The 18,168-nt window shown below is 35.6% G+C and overlaps 1 protein-coding gene across 3 annotated transcripts; it reads left to right on the top strand.

Moving 5' to 3' along the window:
* Window positions 1–869: 869 nt before the first annotated feature.
* Window positions 870–14,717, top strand: LOC104900511 (sister chromatid cohesion protein SCC4). 3 transcript variants are annotated; one of them, XM_010687933.4, is made up of 13 exons: window positions 870–1,344; window positions 1,863–2,014; window positions 2,512–2,653; window positions 3,370–3,486; window positions 7,012–7,513; window positions 7,928–7,966; window positions 8,512–8,633; window positions 9,627–9,773; window positions 11,398–11,487; window positions 11,610–11,734; window positions 13,374–13,579; window positions 14,008–14,132; window positions 14,304–14,717. In XM_010687933.4, the coding sequence occupies exons 1-13, from the start codon at window positions 1,132–1,134 to the stop codon at window positions 14,490–14,492; spliced, it is 2,169 nt and encodes a 722-aa protein (XP_010686235.1). In that variant the 5' UTR covers window positions 870–1,131; the 3' UTR covers window positions 14,493–14,717. The 3 variants fall into 3 exon arrangements, with proteins under 3 accessions (XP_010686235.1, XP_048490479.1, XP_048490478.1); XM_048634521.1 differs by having other exon boundaries at window positions 1,217–1,344; window positions 1,910–2,014; XM_048634522.2 differs by lacking the exon at window positions 1,863–2,014 and having other exon boundaries at window positions 1,203–1,344.
* Window positions 14,718–18,168: the final 3,451 nt, after the last annotated feature.

Raw genomic sequence — 18,168 nt, 5'->3', positions numbered from 1 at the left:
TTTTAAATGAAATTGCACGAAATTGCACGAGAGGTGTTTGATTAGGTAGTTTGATTTTGGAAATTATATTAGATACATATTATCACTTGTATACCGTTCTTTGGTACGTGCAAAATAAAATAAATTGAACTATTTGATATGAGCAATATGAACTTTAATCGTAATGGTGTGAAATTATTCAAGGATTATCGCTAATAGAATATCTTGATAATAGGTTGTTGGAAAGTTAACCAGCTAAGTAAATCGACCAATGATTAACCTAACTTTCTAACTTAATTGGTTTATGGAGTTGACCCAATTTAGTTAAAATTTGGAATTTTGCCTAAGACTTCATCTTATATTAGGTGTTGGATTATGCATGTTCTTGTCATGTTGGCTTACGTATCAAGTTAGTGGGTCTTGTGTTGTATACTCGTGCTGATTTGAGCTTGACATGCACCAATGAAATATTCTGTTGTGCTAATTTTCCAAAAGAGAGACTTATACACCTCTTGATTCACATGGTCTTGCATTATTGATAACTAGTTTTATATGCACGCAATGCGTGTCAAGATACGTAGAATTTTTTTTTAGGGGATGTCGAAAATTAAATTAATTGTTAATTATATCTAATAAATTAGGGATATTTGGATTGTTGATGATTTTCTTTTTGTAATGTCTTTTTTTATTTTTTTTAATTAATTAGGTAGTTTTTTTTTGTTTTTTTAATTAAAGTAAATAGTTAGAATAGAGATGTAATAAGGATAAAATGAGGTTTCTAATATTTTAATGTCCTATATCTCTTCCCATATAGAATAGAGATTTGTCACGACTCTACTTTAAAAATTTAGAATTTTATTTTGGTTAATATACACCTCTAGAAACTAGAAGTATTTTTTTTCTAGTCTTTAAAAAAAACTAAAAAATAAAAAATAAACGAGCCCTAAATTTTTGTTCAAGATGTTTCTTAAAAAAAAAAAGAAAAAAAAAAGAGTAAAGACCTCTATGCAAATTTGGCATTCCTGAACTTCATAACTGTAACTTGTGGGAATGCTACATGAGGATCCAATTCAAATCTCAAAGTGAAAATTTCTTGGTCTTAAAACAGTGAAGTCTATAAAGTGCTGCAATTGAAGAAAAACTAAAACTTCCATGGATGCATTAGCAGAAGGATTATGGGGATTAGCAGATTACCACGTACAAAAAGGGGAAATATCAAAGTCAATTAAATGTTTAGAAGCAATTTGTCAGAGTCCAGTTTCATTTCTTCCAATTATTGAAGTCAAAACTCGCCTTCGAATCGCCACACTTTTGTTGCGCCACTCTCATAATGTCAACCATGCCAAAGCTCACCTTGAACGTTCTGTAAGTATGCTTCTTTCTGTTTTCTCTCTCCTCAAAATTAAGTTTTGGGTGTTGGGTATTGCTTAATTTTGGGTTTCTTTTGTGATTTTATGTATGAATTTTTTTATAATGTGTCTTTCCTCAAAAATGGGTACTGGGTATTGCTTAATTTTGGGTTTTGTTTGTGATTTTATGTATGATTTTTTTTTTTTGTAATGTGTCTTTCCTCAAAAATGGGTATTGGGTATATTTTGGGTTTAGTTTGTGATTTTATGTATGAATTTTTCTTTTATGTTTCTTTCCTCAAAAATGGGTATTGGGTATTGCATAATTTTGGGTTTTGTTTGTGATTTTATGTATGATTTTTTTTTTTGTAATGTGTCTTTTCTCAAAAATGGGTATTGGGTATTGCTTAATTTTGGGTTTGTTTTGTGATTTAATGTATGCTTAATTTTTTTGTTTCTTTACTAAAAAATGTGTATTGGGTATTGCTTAATTTTGGGTTTGGTGTGTGATTTGATGTATGTTTTGTTCTACAGCAATTGTTATTGAAGTCGATTCCGTCTTGTTTCGAATTGAAATGTAGAGCTTGTAGTTTGCTTAGCCAATGTTATCATCTGGTTGGAGCTATTCCTTCACAGAAGCAGATTTTGAACAAGGGTTTAGAGCTCACAAGGTCACTCGGCGACGGGTATGCCCACTTTTTGTTTTTGTTTTTTTGGGTGTTTGGAGTGAAGTTTGTGGGTTATTATGATGTGCTTTCTGCTGTTATTGTTGTGGAGATCATGGGTTTGATTGTATGTACTTGTTGCTGTAAATAAGTAACAGCCAGATTGGTTGGTGGTTATAAATGGCGGTAATTATAATCACTTTTAGTATTTTTTATGGAAAAAAAACTCGTGTCGATGTTCATGTTAATGAGAATCCATCCCCAAAGATGTCTTTCTCTTCACATATTTGCATTACCATTTTAGATGTGGCATTGAGTGAGGATGGAAAATTGTGCAGACAATCACATGTTTGGGGATGATATTCCATTATCATGGTATTGAGTAGTGGATTGTCTCTGCAAATTACATTGGATTTCATTGCCATTACCCCCATTTAGTGCCACATACCATCACGCAATTCTTATAAAATTCCGATGTTTGGGATTGACACTGAATGATACATGTTGTTTGGTTGAAGATTTGCAGCAAAGTTATGGTACTGCAATTTCATTTCACAGCTTTCGACGGCTTTAATAATTGAAGGGGACTATCAGAATTCCCTTGCTACTCTTGAACAAGGACACAATTGTGCTGCTGAAATATGTTATCCAGAAATGCAGGTTAGTGCTCAATTGGGTGCTGTCTAGATTCTATGGCTTGTATGTGTGAGATAGAAATAAGATAGTTTTTCACTTGATCACTTCTTGTATTTGTTAAGATATCGTAGATATTTCTAGATCCTTACATGGGTGGGTTGTTCCCCAATTGAAAAGTTCTGATCCTTAAATTGCCAGGGTGTGTTGTTTTTACTATATGTGTAAAGAGAGAAGTAAATTTAATTTAGGTTGGTTGTATGATAATATCTATGTAAAAGGTGTCCTCTAGAACCGTGTTCTTCTAATAGGGTGTCTAATATGATTAGATAACGCATTATTAACTATATGTACTTGTTCTCCTAGTCCTCTTTCAGGTCGCCACAAGTATGCATATTTATCATTTTCTTTGAGTGCCATTAATTACCTAAAATACCATTCTTTTGGTCATGATGCTAGGACCACATAAATGGAAGCACCAATTAGAATGGGTAAAATTACAATTCTCGGTGATGTTGACTATGTTACTTTACTTGGACTTGGGATCTCATATGTCAGACATGTATATGTGTACATGTGTTGGGGTTTTAAAAATAAACTTAAGGTTCTATTTGTTCAACGCATGATGTTCTCGCTCCTCTTTTCTTGACTTATATGGTAGTATCTTAGATGAAGATAGATTGTATCATATTAGTTCATCCACTAATATGATGATATGTTCTTAAATTTGTCGTGGTTGTCAGATGTTTTTTGCGACTTCGATATTCCATGTACACCTGATGCAGTGGGATGATGTGAACTTGGTGGAGCGGGCTCTTACAAAATGCGATGAGGTGTGGGAGTCCTTTGAGTTGAATAAGGTAACTTAAGATTTTTTGTCACGAAGGTTACTCTAACTACCATGCAAGAATTTATCGTTTTATATTCATGTAGTGATACGTGTCGTTTAACGTATACAAAAATAATAATTTATAATACCTATCTTAGTCTTTCAAAAATATTAACAACTAGTAAAAGGGTAAGAAAGGGTCGATCCCACAAGAAGATTATTAAAATTCCTAACTCTCAAAGCTTAACTAAAACAAAAATAAACTATTATGCACATAAAGAATATGACAACTAATATATACATTATTTACATAGAATTGGGGGGGGGGGGTTTGGAATCATGCTAGAGTACCTTTTAATCTAAATCAAATAACTAATAAATAATGTAAATATGTACAAGTGACAAACGAGCAAGCCAACATAACGGTTCGATCATAGATTAATTAGATAATTAACAGTTGTTTAATACTTATAATCTAGTTCCCTTTAGTACTCGAGTTAGCAATTAGGTTGGTGAATTATCGCCGCGATCAATTCTTGTCTTGTTCACTAGAAAACTAGATCTTACTAAGACAAATACAACCCTAACAAACTTGTTTTATTAGACCAATTCATATACTTAGTAAAATTAAGGTGAGCCGCTCACTCTAATTATATTAAGCCGTTGACTCTAAATAACCATTAAACGCTGCGCCTAATGACTACTTAGCATAATTTAATTACTCTCTAATTGTAAGCGTGCGCACAATCACAAGCAAAGAGATTGAATTTATATTAAGAACACGATAATATGAATTGAATAATTACTAAATCAACTATTATCATGACTAACGCCGCGTTCAATCATGTGCACTAAAAGTATAAGAACATCAAAACAACTTAAAACTATATCTAAAATTAAGAAGTCATGAATACAATAACAATTAAAAACTAATTAATTGAAAGTAAGAAGGGAAAAACTCATAGATTGGAGTTCCGCCGACGCAGCCGCTGCCTTCGATTTCACCCACAAAGAACGATCGTCCACCTTCATAGGCCTTCAACGTCAAAGTCATCAATCGGATATCTCACAAAACCCTTACATTGTGTATACTTATGTGTCTCGCTGACGAAGACGAATGCCCAATATATACTGAGAAATCCTCCTTAACGATTTAAGGGAAATTACTTGGCAAGAAGGAAAATAAATAATTGATTTTGATTTCCTAAATTAAGCTCTTGATTCGCTGAAGAATATTGAATGAAGGGAACAATTTCCCTTTCCTTTACTGTACATATCGTGGAAATTGAAAAATAGGAAATTTCCTATTTTCTCTTTCACTTCTCAGTGGACGAAGGAAATAAGGCAGAAGGAAATATGGGTTTGCACTTTTCTTGTTTTCTTTTACACAAGCTCATGTGAGCTACTGTTGTTGTAGTTTCATGTTCTATATTTTTATTTTCTTTGCATCCCACCAAAAGTGGCTTCTTTGTAGTATACTTGTTATGAAGTATTTTTCTTCTTTCTTTTATTCTTGTTGACTTTCTTTCGCAAAGTCAACTTGTAAAGTACCTATAATCAAAATAATACACTATTTAAGATAATTGTTTAATAAAATAAAATAAGAACATAAATAACCCATTACTAATAAAAGTCAATAAATATTATAAAATAACACATAGAAGACAATCATAAAACTAATTTTAGGGGCCAAAAATATAGAAATATATGCACTTATCATGTACCATGTCAATTAAGCTAAGGTTTCTGCTAAAGCTTTGATTACCTTCTCTTTTTAGTGAGAAAGGGGCTTATAAAGGCTCAGCATAAGATAATCTGGGTCTCTTCATATCTGTGGCCTCATTTGATCTTGTTATGGCAGTGCATTCTCTTTTCTGGTTCAGTATATAAGTCCATGACAAAATCACTTTTATAGCTCTATATGGGATGCTACAGAATTTAAAGAGTGTGTCCCTTAATTTTTTCCCTTTTGAGTATATGACAAAGTAAAAAATAACACATAATGCTGGTTAATAGAGCTCCTCCCTCATAGTGAAAAAAAGCACATCCATAAAGGACATGAATTAGCTTCAGTGCTTCAAAATATTAGACTGAAAGCTTTCTGGTGTAGGATGCTTTCTCTGCTTTCTAATAACATTATCAAAAGGAAGCATTTGTTGCTGTATTTTGGCCAAAGAATACTCCAATGATAGTTGCACAAATCCAACCTTAAGTATCATGATTCATGGGATTCTCTTTGTGGTAAGCTATTATTTGTAATGCGGCGCAGAATCATGTAATTCGGAGTCTTTTCACTATCCTTAAAACGTGACTTATATCAGGCATTGTAGTTCTTGTTTTAGGATTTGTGATTTGTCAATTGACATCCGTATCAATGTCATCAAAAAGCTGCAGTTTGAAGTGTTGGTAAAACCTTGCTCCTTACAGCAGATTTCCATTTTCTGAAATATGATTTGAAATGAGGTAGTAGTTGACATTTTTTTTTTGCTCCTTTCGCTATCTAGGAGCTATTATCCAAAAGAATGGGGCATTGGATGAAGATGTAGCTCATAGAAATTAAGTTGGTTGGTTGTAGTGAAAGAGTGCCATGGGATTTGTATGTCATCCTGGTTGCCCCAAGGATTGAAGGGAAAATTCTATCGCACGACAATTAGACCTGCACTGTTATATGGTGTTGAATGTTGAGCCGTGAAACAAAGTCACGTTCGTAAGATGGAGGTGGCAGAGATGTGTATGTTACTTTGGATGTGTGGACATACAAGAAAAGTTAGGTTAAAGAATGAATTAATTAGGAAGTAAGGGCTGCATCTATTGGGAACAAGATGAGTAAGCATCTTCTGATGTGGTTTCGACATATGAGACACAGATTAAGTGATGCACCAGATATAAAGCTTGAATAATGGCAAAGTGATGAGATTGTAAGGGTATGGGAAGACCTAAGAAAACATGGATAAGGGTGATTGAGAGTGATATGAGTACTTGGTATTCAGAAATATATGGCGTTGGATAGGGCAAACTTGGAGGGATAGAATTCATGTTGACGACACGACTTGAATTTGTATTTAGTGCTTTTGATTCTTTTGACTTTACTCCTTGTGTTTTACAAACTTTTGTAGATTGAATGACAACATGTTGGACCTAGTCTCTGATATACTCCTTTATCTTAGGTGAGAATATATGTAGATTGAATGACAACATACAGCTTAAAGGCTTTATTGAGTTATGGACCTTTGAGCTCTTTTGAAATGAAAATCTGTTGAAGGAACTTGCCTAATGCCCAATATGCGTTAGTGAAAGCAAATAACACAAATGAGTACATAATATATATGGTTGCGCTTCTTGTCTCTTTAGTGATACTGTAGTTGAATACCTTGAATTTATTGTTTGGTTCCTTGTGTCTTTGCATATCGCAAGTCGCAACTACATGCTGCATTGTGGAAAAAGATGCTTCTTTTGCCACTTATGTTATCCTTTGCAGTCAACGTGCTTTTTATTTTTATTATACTGATGACCTCTGCATCTGTTTGCCTATCTTCTTCTTGCTTCGCCTTTGCAGAGACAGCAATGTCTTGGTCTGCTCTTTTATAATGAGTTGCTACACCTTTTCTATCGGTTTCGCATATGCGACTACAAGAATATTGCTCAACATGTTGACAAGCTTGATGCTGCTATGAAGGCTGACATGCAGCAAACAGAACATGTTCATGAGCTGACCAGTGAACTAAAAAAATTGAATGAAACTCTCTCTGATCCTGCTATGAAGCAGAGAGATTGCTCAATGCTGATTGAGAAACGTGCTCAGCTTCAGCAGCAGCTCAGGACTATAACCAATTCAAGTCTCAGTCCCCAAGGCTATGCTGATCCTGCAAGTGTTGAATATGAGAGGAGGCCTTCTGCTGACAAGCTTGAGCTGGCACCATATCCCATTGATGGGGAGTGGTTGCCCAAGAGTGCAGTTTATGCTTTGGTGGACCTTATGGTCGTTATTTTTGGGCGCCCAAAAGGACAGTTCAAGGAGTGTGCAAAGCGGATTCGATCTGGAATACAGGTTATCCAAGGTTGGTACTTGTAGAAGTATCTGATAGTCTTCCTCCCTTTTGTCAGTGCCTTAGTCTTCTTGCTGTCAAGATGAGCTTATTTCCAAATTTGAGTGGTTCTTCTTCTATTTTGCTGACTAATTTGGAACTTTTACCTATACAAGGCTCCAGTCCTGTGATGCTAAGAAAATGTGAGATTGGTTCCCCTACTATCTCTGCCTGATATATCCAAATGAAGTTATCCGCAGATGTATTTTACTTTAATAGTGAGACACTTGAGTTTTTACCGGAGTGCTTTGCTTTATTTTCCTTTTTGCTAAGATGTTGACATGTAGTTATGAGTGAAAAGCATTTTGATTGATGAGAATGACTTTGTAGTACTTCCATAAACTAGTCTGAATTCTGATTGGATGTTTCACATGTATCTTTCTGCAGTGGAATTATCAAGGCTGGGAATTACTGATGGTGTGAGAGGTAAGGTGGATTTCTTGTATGGGAAAATTGCCTAATTGAACCTGAACTATTGACCAAAACAACTAATAAGTAATATATGAATCAAATGTTACGAAAATATTATTTTTTCAACAACTGAACTATTTATAACCTGTATTTCAGTTGTAAACAAATCTGTCATCTGGAAACACATACATCATACCTAGAAAACGAAGAAAAATTGTACAGACAAATGAAAGGGAAAGCAAAATACATGTATACATCATCCTTTCTGATGGAAACTCCATTATCAAGTGAGATGCTGGCCTATTTTTCCCAGTTTTGTCGTTAAAATATTAGGTTATCCTTGTATAACATATATTTTTTGGCATTATTAAAATTTGTGGTCAATAATTCAGGTTATGTTGAGCAATTTTTCTTTTCTGCTATAGGAGAAGCTGTTCTTCTTATACCAAAGTATGATGTTCTGTTTATGCCATTAGTCTCTAATCTCCTCTTAGTTGTAACACAGGATACTGATATTAAATGAGTAGTAACAAGTGACAGTTGCTTTATCCTTTCCACAGAAGTAGATCTACAGCATTCTGCCATTTGGATGGCTGGTGTATATCTAATGCTTCTGATGCAGTTCCTCGAAAATAAGGTAGCAGTGGATCTCACACGAGCTGATTTTGTAGAGGCTCAAGAGGTGGGTTGTCAGCTTCGTTTTTGCATGAAATAAGTTGTTTCCAAGTGTATCACTTCAGGTTTCCTCTACCTAGTCCATTCTTCTGTTGGATTCCCTAAGTAGGACTTCTATTATTGGATGAAGCGCATGATTGAATCTGACCTGGATAGTGAACACTTTTCAGCACATATAGGTAACTGGGTGTTGATCTCGAATGTCAGCCTACCAAATATTAAATTCTAGAAGTTTGTCCAAACACAAACATCATATGGTACTGAGTTCGAAATCAGAATCTATAAATACTAGAAGGCTTCTACTTTAGAAGAGCTGATGCAGCCTAGGATCATCTCCCTAGTGGCAATGGAGTATGAGAAAAGCATAGCAGGATAATGAGGGGTTCATTGATTTGGAGAAGACGAATTATGGTTTATTATGGTCTGAGGCAATGACAGCTGCTATTACCAAGGTGGTGGATGTTTTGAGTAGAACGTTCTTAACGGATGTACATGGGGTTCGTTAGTAGGGGCCAGGGGGTACTTGTATCTCCCTAAAGTTGTTGATTTGGAGAAGTCCATGAGCGCTTTAACTTTTATTTATATTTTTGTGTTGATCTAGAGATTCAAGATCACTTTAGCTAGCTCTAGTATGATTGGGATTAATTTAGACCCATTACCCTGAATGGTTTTCTTCCTAGTGAGGTGGTGTCATTTTGACTCTTTAATTACATTAGGCTTCCTTTAGGGATTTATGTGGGAGAAAACCCAGATATTCATAGAGTCCTAAATACATTGGATGGGTGGAATATGGAATATGGCTTATTCTGTTATGTCACTCTAAAGTTCACCTCTTATTTTCTCCCTTTTAAGCTTTTGGGTGGGGTCGTGAAGCTGCCTCATCAGGGATTTTATTTTTATCTGTTCCCTGGCTGTCTAAGAAGCCTTCTCAAGGTGAATCCAGTTGATGTTTCACAAAGTTAACCAGTTCTATGTTCTTGTTATTTGTATGTCTCTGCAGGCATTGGTGCAGATGAGAAATTGGTACATCCGTTTTCCTACAATCTTACAGGCTTGTGAAAGCATTATTGAGATGTTAAGAGGACAATATGCTCACTCGATTGGCTGCTTCGATGAGGCAGCTTTCCATTTTGTTGAAGCAGCAAAGGTATATACTTTATACATCTTTTATTTTCTCAGTTTTGTTTTTTGTTTTTTTTGGGGGTGGGGGGGGGGGGGGGTATTGCTTTAGCTGCTCAACTTGATTTATAGTAGAATGCATGACTACCGGAAGCAGTATTAATCTGTATAATAAATCTTTCTAATTTTATTTCTCTATTTCTTGGGGTTCAATTAACAATGGCCTTTTTATGGACAATGTCGTAGAATCATAGTTCTTCCTGAAACAATTTTTTATATAAAGATTCCTTTCTTGTTTCGAATTGACCGGTGTTTCTTAGTTAGTTGAATATCCACTCTACTCATACTGGACTGTTAGAACTTAGAAGGGCAATGAACACAACTTTTAAGTACTTCAAAGGGGGAAAGTTTTCGGTTTAGTAGGAAGGAAATGTTTTATTGGCTGTTCAGCCAGAGCCTGAACATTTTTCTGTACCTTTCCACCTTTTTCCCTATGAGAAATTTGTATATGTATCCAATTTATCATTTAACACTAAAAATATTGCTTATAGCTAGGAGCATGTTCATTGCTAGGGATGTGAATTGGCAAGTCAGATGTGTAGAATGGTCTGCCCGTACCCATATCCATCTCACAGTTCCACATGCATCCCTGCCTCTCCTTCCATGGAGGGTACACAATCTTAATTTATCACCGCCTTCATGGGTACAGAATTAAATCACCCCCTCCCCACCTACCTGGTTATCATACCCACCTTACACATCCACTTCAGAATTCAAATACCAACCAAAATTTTCTTTTGCAATCTCATTTTAGAAACATTGAATCTGTACCACAGCTGAGTTGCCCTTTTTTTTGAGATTATGACAAGATTGTTAGTCTGTTTTTGAGATTATGTTCATGGGTGGGTATGGGGTGGATAGGTACGAGACGTGTAGAATCTCAAAACCACAGCTGGCTGTTCCCTCATGGCAAGTACAATTCTGTCTCCGTCCTCTCTACCCACCAGAGCTCTACCGAATGCCTATTTCCTCCCCAACTGGGGAGGATGTGGGGAGGCTATTCATTAAACCCACCCCATAAATATCCCTATTTGCACCTTGGCAAGGTATGTGAGTTAATGCATGCCTTATTGGAATGTTTCTCTACAGCAAAATGACTGTCAATCTCGGGATGGACCATGGGTGCTTGGATGGGGAATACTTAGTAAAACAAAAGATCATTTTGAGGACTGAGATATATTGTTGTAGAAAAGAACTAATAGGTAATATTTACCATATGACTCTGAGTTTTAAGAGAATTCACCAAATCCGGTAATACCCCCCCCCCCCCCCAAACTTTTAGAAAATAATTACACCACATATCCATGGCTTGAATAACATTCACCAATTACCCTTTGATGACCGACAAATATCAACTGCCTTGTTAGGCTCTTAAGTATGCAGAAACCTGTGAGTTGCCATTTACAATTTACAAATAGCGTGCGCTTTAATGAGTTTGGACCCCTGATCTCCAAGTCAGAAGGTGAGAATCCCACCCCTAAGCTAAGCTTGCTTGGTAACTGCAGTCAGGATATACACTGCCTTATTCTTGCTCTGAAACAACAGAATTGTATTTATTATTTATGATTTCCTGACTGTCATATCACGTGCAGTTGACAGAGAGTAAGTCAGTCCAAGCTATGTGTCAAGTTTATGCAGCTGTCTCATACATATGTATTGGAGACGCAGAATCTATTTCACGGGTAATAAATTTTCCTGGAATTAATGAAATTCTTTTCCTCATCTCTAAAAGAATGATATCTTTTGTAATATCAATCATGTGTATAATAAGCTCCAGACCTTTATTTAACGTGGTCTCTGGCAGGCTCTTGATCTGATAGGGCCGGTCTACAGGGTGATGGATTCTTTCATTGGAGTCCGAGAGAAAACAAGTGTTCTTTTTGGTTATGGTCTTCTGCTGATGAAGCAGAACAACCTTCAGGATGCACGGTATGAGATTAAAATCATAATTCGCCTTTTGCTTCAATTGGATTACTACAGTCTACAGCTATGTCAAACATTGTGGCATTTTACATGGCCACTGCAACTGCCCTATTGGAGTAGTTGTATTCTAAATAGTTGTAGACTTGACTACGAGACTACAAAGTCTTTATGTAATTTAACTACAAAATTTACATTATATATAGAGAGAGGGGGGGAGGGAGGGAGGGAAGGAGAAGGGGAGAGAGAGTGAGGGGGGAGGGAGGGAGGGGGAGAGAGAGAGAGAGGGAGAGGGAGACAATAAATGTAGTTAAGTGAGTTTTGAACTAAAGTTTGATTAATGGTTTTGAACTGGCAGTGTTTGCAAAGCAGAATTAGTGAGTAAAGGTTTTGAAGCAAATGAAAATAAGGGGATTAAAGAGTAATAGCAAGAAAGAACAATTGCCTTTAAATTTGTTTGGGGTAATTGAAAGATTATGGGATTAGAGAACCAACTTTCCTTGGAAAAGTAATTAGCATTAGCTCCAATGATCAAATTCACCCATATCTGCCTAAAGCTATCTGAGAGAGGAAGAGAGCGAAAGCTTGTGGCTGTAATTATTTTTCTCCAAGACAATAGCCATGTTGCTTAATCTGAGGTAGAAAAATCCAGTAATCAAATGAGTTATGCACCTACCTAGAGAACGAGATTGTGGCAATGGTCTTTTGAAATGCTATCTAAACCTAATTAAACCAAAAGATTCCATTCACAAAGAACACACCCTTAAAGACATGATACAAAACTTCCAACTTTAGAACGTGAAATGGTCTTCTGCAATTAGACACACCTTTAAGAGGGAGAAAAGGTACCAGATTGTGCCTCAAGCGGCCATAGTAGCGGCGGTATTGTTTGTGCTGGCTGTTACTTTTTGACAAGTCGCTGATTCAAGGAAAGCAACAACGCTTGAAAGCAGAAGTATCTGCAATATGAGCTTTACTGTCTCTCAGAAGTTCCTGGAAGGGTGTGTGGGTTTGATCAATAGTAATTGCTAGAATGATGATTGGGAATGGGAAGGGTAGAATTTAGGAAGCAAGCAGATAGAAGGGGACGGGGAAGGAAATGGGAAGGAGAAGGGAGAAAGGAGAGGGTTGTAACCTTTGCAGAGCAAATCTTTTAGTTGGTTCTGACTGTATTTTTATATTCTTAATTTGGATTTTAAGAAAGAGGGAAAAAGAAGAGGACACATGTCTTCCCAAATTAATGCTATATGTGTGTAGATTAAGACTATTCTTATACAAGTGCATGTCTAAAAACATGCATTGCGCAAATTGTAGATTTGTAGTTTTTTTTTCAAACCATAAATATCTTTAAATGTTCATATGTTCCTCTAATTCCGTTTCTTTGTATTGTCCTTCTATGGCATATTGGCATCCCAAATTCCTGCTACATGTGTGTAGATTTAGACTATTGTTGTACAGGTGCATGTCTAGAAACGTGCATGAAACATATCCAAAATTGCGCAAATTGTAGTATTTGGTTTCAGTATTTTTAAATCATAGATATCGATTAACAGTTCATATGTTCACCTATTTCCTTTTCTTTTTCTTTTTGTGGCTGTTTGGTGAAGTTTGAGATCTTTAATTTTACTACTTTGCTTCCGTGCTGCAGTATACGTCTGGCCAGTGGATTGCAAATAACACACAGTTTTCTCGGTAATCTTCAACTGGTTTCACAGTATCTAACAGTACTTGGGAGTTTGGCACTTGCTCTTCACGACACTGTGCAAGCTAGAGAAATTTTGAGGTCTGCCTTGACATTGGCGAAGAAACTCAATGATGTCCCTACACAGATCTGGGTACTATCAGTTATGTCAGGTATATGATAGTGATATAGCGTCTCATTTTAATTAGAGGATAAGAATCCCTCAGTTCAATGACTGAAGAAACTTCTTTTCAATTTCTTGCAATGAGTGTCGTTTCGGGGCTTGGCTCGGAGTTTCTGATGTTTTTTCAAGATTTAAGGAATTGGTTGAGATTGTACTGTAGGAACTTCTAAAATACTTTGTGGACTGTACAACTATGCAATACACTGATAAGTAATTCAAACATCTACTGCCTGTCAGCTGTGAATCTGTGATTATGTGTTAATTGGAGGAAGGCTATATGATGGACTTTCTGGATGATAAATATGAGTATGAAATAGTGAAAATCAATTGTGTCAATAATCTAATGTGGCAAGATCTGTAAGGTAGCCAAATACATAAGCAAAGGTGGTTCTAAGACTGTTAATTTTGCAACTGCAGAACTGTATCAGGAGCTCGGAGAGAGGGGAAATGAAATGGAGAATACAGAGTACCAAAGAAAGAAGATAGATGATCTGTATAAACGACTTGGAGATGCTTTTTCATCGATTTATCATGTTGAGCTAGTAAGCTTTCTTTATGTTGCCTATGATAATTTTGAATTTATTCGTTTGTTGGTTCCACTTACATGATTAAAAGCTTGATGAAATGCTTTCCGTCAAAAAAGAAAGATTAAAACGTTGTAGGCTTTAGCTTTCGTAAATTATTATTACCATACTTGTCTCTTTCTTCTGCAGATTAACAAAGAGAAAATTGAAGTTCAGCAATTGCATGAATCTGATAGTAAACGTGCTATCGCAAGTTCATCTATGGCTGTTGATCTTGATATCCCTGAATCTATTGGTCTGACCGCATCAATGCCTGCAAGTTCGTCCTCAAGGCTTGTGGATTTAGATCCTGGAAGACGCGGGAAGAGGAAGATTTAGCTCAAAAATGTATATATATTGGTGATTGTAAAAAGTTATCCCTGTATCTAGTTATATTTACATAGAATGTAGCTGGGCTTTTGTTATAAAATTATGTAGAACTATAGAACTATGCATTAGAAATTCTATCTTCCAGTCTTTTTTTGTAATTTAAATGTATATTTACAACTTTTGAAGTTAAAGAATATTCTTTCTTGCTGTTGAAGTTAGAATATTTAAATCTCACTGACAAGAAGTATAATATTCTCGAAGAAGTTTGAGTTAAATTTTTGTATTGAAGTTAATCTGAATCATTTCAACAGATCAATATGTTTTCTGTTCTATTATGTTTTACTATTGCTTCTCTTAATATGTAAATCATCTATCTTGCTTTATCCATTGGTTGTATACTTGTATTTAGGTCGTAGACTGATGTGGTTACTAGTGACTTAGTGAGCATTTGTGGAACAGCCCAGCTTGTTGTGCTACTTGTGCAAGGAACTGTTGCACGTTCAGGCTACTGGCTAGCAAGATGTAGCTCAGGTACTTGCTGTAGAGGCTTGTGCAAGGAACTGTTGCGCGTTCAGACTACTGGGTAGCAAGATGCAGCTCAGGTACTTGCTGTAGAGGGCACGCTAGGTCGGTGAAATGAAAGGACCAGTTATCTGGAAGATGCTGTATGTGCTCCTACCTTAAGCTTGTAATGTTGTTCTCAGTGTCTCAACTTGTACAAAGTTCGTGCAAACTAAATACTTGATCCAAGCAAATTGCTTGCGCCATTAGCTCTTGTCTCTCGATTGCTGTAACACTGTAATTTCTCGCCGCAACTTCATCTCAGCATGAGCAATTCGTCTTGATACGACACAGTTCAAAGAGGTCTCAGGTCTGTCCAAAGAGAGAAGAAACATAGTTAGAGATGTTAAGAGATAACTATCTTATATGGTTTGCATTTGTCAATGTCTCGAAATCACGATGCTGGTGAATAGCAGGGCAATTCTCCTTTGGCATATAAGTTATGCACAATGCATGCACATTCCATATGCCCGAGGAGAATTGCACTGTTATTCACCTATAGCACCAACATTTTTCTTCTTGCTTCAGATGTTATTTTTCTACCTATACTGAAATGTTAATATATATATATGCTGATCATATTACCCTGAAACTGGATTATTGGATATGCCATAGAATGGTGGCATATGCTTTGCAAATAGGAGGAGTATTTGTACTTTTACTTTCAAAATCATGGTCCTTAAAGTGTCCCAAGCCATCACCATGGACCCATCTTTCATCTTCTTAATTTTTCTTGTTCGTTTAGTTGCCGAAACCTAGAGAAGTATTCATATACTTCCCTCGTCTAGAATTAGTTGCACAATTTGCATGGTGTTTACTATTCACATCTTACACTTTGATTGTCTTTAGTGACTTAATTAGGAAAAATATGGTCATATAAGATCTTGTTAGATTCGTCTCAATGTATTATTTTCAATATCAACTTTTTATAAATTTTTTTAATTGATAATTTATGATATTATTGTTTGAAACCATGCTTCAGTAAGCATGAAGACATGAAATGGATCAACTATTTGTAAATGGAGGAAGTATAGATTTGCAAGTATATTAATGATGTCATATACATTATTTGTCAGGTGACTAGGACATGTCTAGTATTTTGTAGTATGTGGCAAAATAGCAATCATGCATGGTCCTTTTTGGATGTCCCATATACATGTTAAACACTATGTTTTCATTTGCTTTTGCATAGTATTCAAGACGTAATTTTAACCATTAATATCTTTAAACATGTACTAAGTAAAGATAAATCGTTGACTTATACACATTAAATTGAATCTAATAAGATCCTACATGATTATTTTTTGTTATAAACTATTTCGTTGTCTTAAATTTGTGCTAAAAGCTTATACTTCCTCCGTTTCGTTTTAAATGTAACAAAGTAATATTTTATATCTTATAAATAATATCTCTTTGTTGCATTTAAAACGAAATAGAGGAAGTATAATAGTTAAATTGGGATAGAGGGATTAGTAATATGCTGGTTCTTCATAGGAGCAATAACTTTATTGGATACTTTCATGAAAGTCAATCATGCTAGAGTCAAGAACTGACAAAAGAGGACTACTAAACTTTCTCTTCTACAACATAAAAAGATATGTGATTGGACCAACATAAAACATGCCAATTGGATCTTTCTCATATATGCTAAAAATGATGTCTTGGGCTTTGGAGGATACCCTTTATGCCTTTATCCTAGACAAAAGTCAAAATGCACACTACTATAATGTCCCTTGAAGGGTTGGGGCAGCATATGAAAGGGTCATATGACTCATATTATGACAAAAAGGTTTACATGCTTTAATTTCCAAAGATGAAGCCACTAAATAAAAGGATTTTTCAAAGATGACATGAGGTATAGGGCAGTTAAATGCAGTATAGTTTGCTCTAGTTTTTCCTAACACTTGTAAGATGAAAAATTATAAGGTAGAAAATTGGACTGAAATATACAAGTATTATCGTGTTTTTTATACTATTAGAACAAGTTGAGGATTTGTTGGTGCAAAATCAGTTGGATGACTTTGTGAACAAGTCAATGCACACCCAAGAGTTAGATGTTGAGTGTCACAGGAGTCTTAGTCCCTAGAGGTTACCGGTTTTAATTAGATAAAACCTTGCTAACGTACTTTGTTATAGGTTAATGTAATTAAACTACAACGCCTAATAAATTCAGGCGATAGGTATTATATAAGACAGTTAGTGGAATGATTAATCTATTAATTGCTGAATATTCCCACATATATCACAAACTTCTAGAAAGATTCTTTTATAACACACATGAAGATAAACCAGACTGAACAATTAGAGGGAAAACACGGAGATGGATAACTCCATGAGTTCCGGCTAAAAACGGAGTTTGAACAAACGTATCACTAAGTACATGCTCTAGATTTAGGCTAGGAACTAACTATAACCCCAGAAGGGGGTTGACTAATCTAGGAAAGCTACACTAAAAAGAAAGTAAATTTACACGTTGTTGTGTGTTGTGTTTGTTGTCTTTGTTTTGATCTTCCTTCTTATATTTATACTGCGTAACTATGTGAAACTTGCTTGCTTCTTTGGAGGGAAATGCTTTGAATCATTTATGATTCAAATCACAATTGCTATCTTCTGGCGCCACAATGATCATATCCCTTCACCCACGTTTTTGCATGCTCCATAATCAGATTAACTACCACCCACGTCCTTGTCTATATTTTTGGCGTCGTTTGACTTCCATCTCTTGACTTCCATCTTTTAACCACTCTTGACTGTTGGGCTTTCTTTATGGGCTCCTAGTTGTTGACTATTTATCATGGGCTTCTTAGTATGATTGGGCCTTCACACTTACATAAACATCAAACATTAAACCCTTTAGGGCTTGATGCAATGTATCATAATAAATGTTAGCTAAACATAAAAATGGTAGTAACATGATTTTAAGGTATCTTACTTGAATTAAGTTGTCCGTTATTAGAGCTGTCAATTAGGTAGTGTCGGGTTTGGATTGACTTGTTTATGTACACAAGTCGACATCCCCAAATATGAACCCGACCTCTTTACCTCAATGGGTCAGAAATTGCAACCTAGATCCTAGTCTATTTATAAACGGATTTACCCAAACAAGACCTATTTAACCTGATTA

The sequence above is a fragment of the Beta vulgaris genome, chromosome 8, assembly GCF_026745355.1.
Source record: "Beta vulgaris subsp. vulgaris cultivar EL10 chromosome 8, EL10.2, whole genome shotgun sequence".
Taxonomy (NCBI): Eukaryota; Viridiplantae; Streptophyta; class Magnoliopsida; order Caryophyllales; family Amaranthaceae; genus Beta; species Beta vulgaris.
Note: the sequence above shows the minus strand (reverse complement) of the source record. Positions and strands in the feature narration are given on the sequence as shown.